The sequence below is a fragment of the Mustela nigripes genome, chromosome 4, assembly GCF_022355385.1.
Source record: "Mustela nigripes isolate SB6536 chromosome 4, MUSNIG.SB6536, whole genome shotgun sequence".
Taxonomy (NCBI): Eukaryota; Metazoa; Chordata; class Mammalia; order Carnivora; family Mustelidae; genus Mustela; species Mustela nigripes.
In genome coordinates this window covers 152207481-152214249 of record NC_081560.1, presented here as the reverse complement: position 1 = coordinate 152214249, position 6769 = coordinate 152207481, and the positions used below count along the sequence as shown (strand labels likewise).

Genomic DNA, 6769 nt, shown 5'->3' with positions numbered 1-6769 from the left:
TAAAAGGTAGCCTTTTCTTTATCAGAAAATAGCCTTCAGAGGAAAGCTTCCTCAGTAAAGAAAACCCATTCTATCCAAATCAGCCTTTCTGCAGAGTTGCCTTGGGGCAGTCCTTAGCCATTTCTGCCTGAAGTGAGCCGGAAATGGTTAGAGCATGGGAGCAAGGGTGGAGGTGCTTCTCTGTGCCATGCTGGACCTGGAGGGGCTGTGCCTGGTGGTCTGATTGCCCGGCAGGGCTGGGCTCAGTGCAGTGCAGCATTTCTGGGGGCTTGGGAATAGGCTCACTGCAGGAGTTGGCCCTTGAGAAGAAGTAGGTGGGGTGCCTGAGCAGAGCGGCCATTAGGAATCAGGCGGGACTCACTCCCAGGGCATGGCCAGAGGAGGACAGGGAGGAAGGGAGGGGAGAAGAAAGGGGGGAAGGGGAGCAGATCCAGGATCCAGGGAGGGTTATGCAAACAGCGCTTTCCCAGGGAGGAGAGCCCCAGGAAGCCCCTCAGGTGAGGTTTTCTCAATCCCCACTTCCTTTGAGACCTTAGGGATCCCACATGGCTAAGTACATGTTGATGTCTGTGTGTGCGTGTGTGCGTGCGTGTGTGTGTGAGTGTGTGTGTGTGTAAGTGACTGATCATTTGGGGGAAAGGGGAAATAAGTTCTTCTGGGCTTATTTGAGGGGGAGTTATTCTGCTGTAATTCTCAAGAAATGCCTTCTGTGGCGAAGTCCTCTAGGTCATTGGTGGAGATGATGCCCAGGCGTGGAGCATCTCCCCCCTCCTCCCCTGGGCGCAGGGGAGGTGCCATTGGCATGCCAGCCTCACGGGCCCTCTGGGACCCCGGGCCGGCCACCTCGGGGGTGTGTGGGCCCTGCCTGAAGAAGGTGGGGGTGGAGAGCTGAGAGGAGCAGCGCAGCGGCATCAGCGGCAGGGCCCGGAAGTGGGGATACAGCATGTAGGGAGAAGCAGGTGTGTTTGGTGGGGGCGGCTCAGGGGAACCCCCCTCAGAGGATGGGATGGGGACCTTGACATATTTGCCTGTCTCTGGGTCATAGAAGGTCTTGATTTTCACCTGGAGTGGCAGGTCGAAGACAAAGTACTCTCCAGATTGGGGGTCTTGGAGGACCTTCTGGGTGGCAGGGTAAGGGACCAGAGGCATAAGGGACTGGGACCCCCCGGGCTGCCTCCTGAGTGGCTCTGAGAAGGCAGACACTGAGTGGCGGTGGGTGGGAGGGGGCAGGGAACGGACCTCGGGGAACCTGGGTCGGGACCTCTCTCCAGGCGATGGTGGCCTGCGCTCCCAGTCCTCCAGGAAGGGCTTTTCTTCATCGGGTTCGCCATGCTTCTCTTGCAGTTGGTCAGTCTTTCTCCTCTTGCTTGCCAGCTTTTTTGCCCGCCGCAGGGCCTTCTCTGTTTTGGGTGGGACCGCCGGTGGTTTGCCCACCGCCCTCTCGAGTGGAGCAGGGGGCTCTGGTTTCTCAGAGAGGCCTGCGGAGCTGCTGGCCATGTCCAGCACTGAACCTCTTGGAGAAAGGGTCCTGAGGTCTTCCGCGGATGGCTCAAGTTGGGGGTCCGAGCCAGCCTCCCACGTGAGGGCGTGTGTCAGGTCCTCCCGCCGGGCGACCCTGGCCGGGTAGAGGCCGGTCCAGGGACTGGGGTGAGGAGACAACCCTGGCAGCAGGCCCGGCTCAGTGGGGGCCTGGGAAGCATCGTCCCAGATGCTGCTGGCGGCAGGAGAGCACGCGCTGCTCTCATCCAGGGAGCTGGCATTAGGAGAAACAGCCATCTCTCCGGGCACCAGTCTTCTCCCTGGGGGCCCTGCTCTGGGTGTAGACAATAAGTGACTTTTGAAATCTTGTGCGTGTTCTTCCCAACACATTCCCAGCTGCCGTGGGGGTGGCTGGTCTTCTGCCTCGCCTTGGGGCAAAGCGATGGTGGGGATACCCCTTGGAACATCTAGCATCCCCTGGTCCGTGGAACTGTTCTTGCCTTTGTTTGCAACAAGGTGACGTGCATCCTCTGGGGGTGGCTTCAGCCCTTCGCCCTCTCCCATGAGTGGAGGAGATGGGCCAATTCTGGTTAGGACTGGCTGGGAAATCTCCTTCCGGGCCATGCCGGGCACTCGCCCGTGGTGCTCCATGCCCTCCCAGGCTGTGTGCTTCGAGTGTGTGTCCTGCATGCTAGCGGGGGTTGGGATGTTGGCCATTTCCTTGCTCTCAGAGCCACCAAGACTGGCCTCTTCTCCCCAGCCTGGCTTTGGCAAGTCGTCCTCTTTGTGGCTGCCACCCAGTGGGTCCTCTGATGACATGGTCCTCAGGAGGGGCAGCATGATGGGTTTTATCACGGGGGTGGCCCTGAGGGTGTTGTCTTTAATCGCAAACAGTATGTGCTTGTTTGAAGTGGAAGATGGTGAGGCGGTAAATTCTTTGACTGCATCCTTACTTCCCCCTGCCCAAGTGCCTCTGAAGTTAGCCTCCTCTCCCAATGCCTCCCTGGGTCTACATCCAGACAAACCTTCCCCTTCTCCTTGCAATGGTTCCCCCTTGCTGTGCTCCTGCACGCACGCGGGCCCATTACTCAGGGCACCGTGCTGGAGCTCATTGCTCCCCATCACTTTCTCCTTCTCGTCCTTCCGACTGTCTCCTGCACTTCCGTCATTCCTCCTGTCTTCCTGCTGGCTCTCGGTGAACCACGTTTTCTGCTGATCCTCAAATGAGGCAAAGGACTGGTCTGAAGAGCTGGTGCTGAACTTGGCCTTACTTTTGAAGCCTGGCATGAAATCTGATTGGGTGTCACTGTAAAACACATCTTCCTCTTCGGGAGAGAGGGGCCCCGGGGAGAATTTCTGGTTCAAGTTGGGATTCTGCAGTCCTGCATCTCTCTCGGGTTCTGTCTCTTGAGACACAGATCTCAGGAACCCCTTCTCAAGGCTGGGGGTCTTAGGTTTCTCTGCAGCCTTCCCTGCCTCAGGCTCTCTGCTGCAAAGCCTCAGGGACAGACGCTTCCTGGGGCAGGGTTTGCTGGCGTCTGGACTCTTGCCTGACCTGATGATGCCCATCTCTGGGTCTCCATCGTCTTTCTCGTAGCTGTTTCTGTCAGCTCCCTCCCCGTTGATGCAGAAAGGGGCTTGGGTGGTAGCTGGGGGTGAGCTAAGAGTTAGACAGGTCTCTGAAGAGGGTGAACCAGGGTCAGCGTCAGGGTCCTTCTGGGTACTCATGTGCGACCCAGAAGAGCCATCAGCTGGTCTCTCCTTAGGAAGCTCATTTGAAGGGCTCTCCTCCAGCCCATTGGGAAGGAGGACACCATTGCTCACTGGTTCTTGCTTGCCTCTGGTTTTCTCCTCAAGGCCCTTCAGGAGAGGTGAGGGGCTGTATGTGCTCTTCACATGCTTCCGCACGTCCTTGAGGTTGAACAGCAGGCTGGGGGCTTTGGATCTGTAGCTGTCCCGAGACTGACCTTCACTGGGATCCTTCTCTTGGTACCCATTCAGCTGTCCTGGGGGTGATGGGGTCATCTCCACTGGCTGGCTTTCGGATGGCTCCAGGACATGCTTGGTGGGGATGATGGGAGTCAGAAGCTTACTGATGTTAAAAGGAGGACTATAATGCTCGTTGGGGTCCATGGGCAGGTCAAGAGCCTCGTTTTCTGGAAATTGATCCTGGGGATTGTGCTTTGTATACAAGGCTGGGCCCCTTCTGGTGGCCTGCTTCTTCTCTTCCGAGGCATCTGGTAGACTTTCTTTCCTTCCTTTGCCAGGCTTTGGTTTCCTCCATGGGACCTGGGTTGGCTTCATCTGAGGGTCAGGCTGTGAGCTTGAAGCTTTTCCCTCCACAGCGAATGCCTGGGCTCCTGGATCCCTAGCTCCCCAGGGTCCAGACGTGGTGAGAGCCCCTGTGGCCAACCTCTTCTCCTCCTGGCTGCAGCTGGCCCGGGCTTGGCAGGGGGAGACTCTGTGTTCAGGGGCGGGGGGCTCTCTTAACATGGGTGCATCCTCGTAATGCTTGGGAGTTTTGCTTTCTGGGACAGGGTCAGCGACCTCCTTTCTCTCGGGCAGCCTCGGTTGGTGGGCGTTCCAAGACTCAAAAGCACTGTTTTCGCTATGAAGAAAGGTTCCCTTGCGGGGCCACTCCTTACTTCTTCCAGGATCACCCTGGGCTGGCTTGTGGGGCGGGGACGGGAACTTGGACTCAAACGAGCTGGCTGCATTATCCGGTGTTGGGAGGAAGCTGCTGGAGCCGTGACAGGCCATTTCAGGATTCTTGGGGGACTCCTGCTCTCCATGCTTCCTTCCAGACTGGTGGCTAATCTGATGGGCGCTAGAGACTTCAGCAGGCACCCTCCTGACGGTCAGAAATGCAGAATCAAAGCAGAAGTTGACACCACTTTCTGGAAGAGGAGCAAATTTAGGGGGATTTTTGAGAGCTGGGGGCTTACTGGTCGGAGGCCTGCTGTCACAACATTGGCTCTCAGTCCTGTCAAAAGATTTAATTAGTGATGACACTTTCGAAGCCGGCTTACTGCTGCTCCTCAGACCGGAAAGGGGCACTTCCAGTCTTCTCTGGGCTGGTGTCAGTGGGGGGCTGCTCTTGGGGTACTTCTCCTCCCCTTGAACGTACTTGGGTAGCTGTTGGAACGTGGCCGCCCAGCCCGCATGCTCGGTGCCTTGCGACGGTAACTGGCTCCAGATGCTGTTTTTCCTGTGGGTGTGGCTTACCGTTCCCTGGTGAAAAGTCCCCAACACCTGGCGGGTGACGTCTGGGGACAGGGTCAGGTCAGAGTCGTTGAAGGATGTGTCCTCTGAGATGCACAAGCTCCGGAAGGCCCGGTCTGTGAGGCTGCTAACCTCCCTGTCGGCATCGTCCAGCACGCTGCCGATGCTCGAGGAGTCGCTGAACCCGTCTGTGCACTTCTTATTGCCCTGCATTATCCGCCAGCTGGGAGGGCTGTTCCTGGTTGGCCGGTGGGTGCCTCCGTGGGACGATTCTGGAAGAGCAGTCCTCTTCCCACAAAACTAGAGCTTCCTGTTGACCAGATGCAATTGCAAAGTGGGATTTTTTTTTTCTCTGCAAAAGAAACACGTGCAGGATATGAATGGGATATCCAACTTAGTGGCTCCATGTGAGAACAACACGCTGGTCCAGATGGGTAATGGTGTCTGTGATGGTTGATTTTATGTGTCAGCCTGGCTGGGCCCTAGTGGCCAGTGTTTGCTCAAACACACCTAGCTGTGGCTATGAAAGTATTTTTTAGATGTGATTAACATTCAAATCAATGGACTTTGAGTAAAGCAGATTGCCCCCCCCCCCCCACCCGTAATGTGGATGGGCCGAATCTCAGAGACTGAGCTCCCCAGAGGAAGGGAGAATTCTGCCTAGGTCCCTCTGGGAGTGCCGTCTGCTCGACAGATGTCAGACACGCCAGCCCCCATAACTGCATGAGCCAGTTCCTTAAGATCAGTCTCTTTCTGTATCTACACATCCTGCTGGCTCTGGTCTGCTGGAGAACGCTGCCTGATAATAGGGTTTAAGGTTCTGATGTACTGTTTTTGCAGAGAGGTCTTCCCTGACATTTCAGGGGGTGTCCCCTCCCTGCCTTTTCTCACTGTGTTTGGTTTACTTTCTTTGTGGTATGGAGCATACTCTAAAATTAAGGTGACTTCTTTGTTGCCCATTCCGTCACGAGACTGTTAAGAGCCATGAGCTCAGGAGCCACAAGGCTGTCTGTCCCCTGCTTGAGCTCGTCCCAGAGCCAACTCAAGAGAGCATAGTCCCCCAGAGCCTGCAGTGTCTGGGGGTCCTGAACTCTCTGTCTTGCCCTTGGGTGTGACCAGTGGGATATGCCGGGGGGGAGCCTGGAGGGAGCCGGATTCCCTGGCATTTCTCCCCCACCCCTGCTCCTGGTGTGGTGTGGGGCCTTGGCAATGCTGTAGTCCTCTCTAACGACGGCCCCTCCCCTGGGCTTAGGCTCTCACAGCTCCCCTTGTCCCCTGGGACTGTGGGCAGGATGGCTCCCACTTTTCCTGAGTGGCTCCACTTGCAGGGGTCTCCCTAATGCTTATACTCCTGTTACGGTCCCTTCATTTCATTTCATTTCATTTCATTTCATTTCATTTCATTTCATTTCATTTCATTTCTTTCTTCCTTTCTCTCTCTCTCTCTTTCTTTCTTCTTTCTTTTAAATTGTGGTGAAATTGACCTGAAATAAAATTTGCCAGCTGAACCTTGTAAGTGTGCAGTTCAGGAGCGTTAAGTGTATTCATATTGGTGCAACTGTGGCTGCCATCCATCTCCAGAACTTTTACAGCATCCCAGACCGAAACTCTGTATCTATCAGATATCAGCTCCACTCCTCCAGCCCCCTGCCAACCCCAGGCCCAGCAGCCACTGTGTACTTTCTGTCTCTGTGAATTGGATTATTCTAGGTCCCTCATATAAGTGGAATCACGCAGCATATGTCTTTTTGTGACTGGCTGGTTCACTTAACATGATGTCTTCAAGGATCATCCATTTCCATCCAGTTTCTTTCCTATTTAAGACTGAATAATAGTCCACTGCGTGTTTATTCTACATCTTATTTATCCATTTTTCTATCAATGAACATTTAGACTGCTTCCACTTTTGGCTACTGTGACTAATGCTCTTATATGAACATGGGTCTACAAATATCTGTTCAAGATCCTGCTGTGTTCTTTTGGGCATATACCTAGAGGGAGACTTGCTGATCATATAATAATTCCACTTTAAATTTCTTTGGGAAACACCATCCTGTTTTTCATGGTG

General features: G+C 55.0%; 1 protein-coding gene across 1 annotated transcript; it reads right to left on the bottom strand.

Annotated features, from left to right (window-relative positions):
* Positions 1-693: 693 nt before the first annotated feature.
* C4H10orf71 (chromosome 4 C10orf71 homolog) lies at positions 694-4914 on the bottom strand. The gene has a single exon (XM_059395880.1). It carries the CDS (start codon positions 4912-4914, stop codon positions 694-696), a length of 4221 nt encoding a protein of 1406 aa, XP_059251863.1.
* Between the last annotated feature and the right edge of the window lie 1855 nt (positions 4915-6769).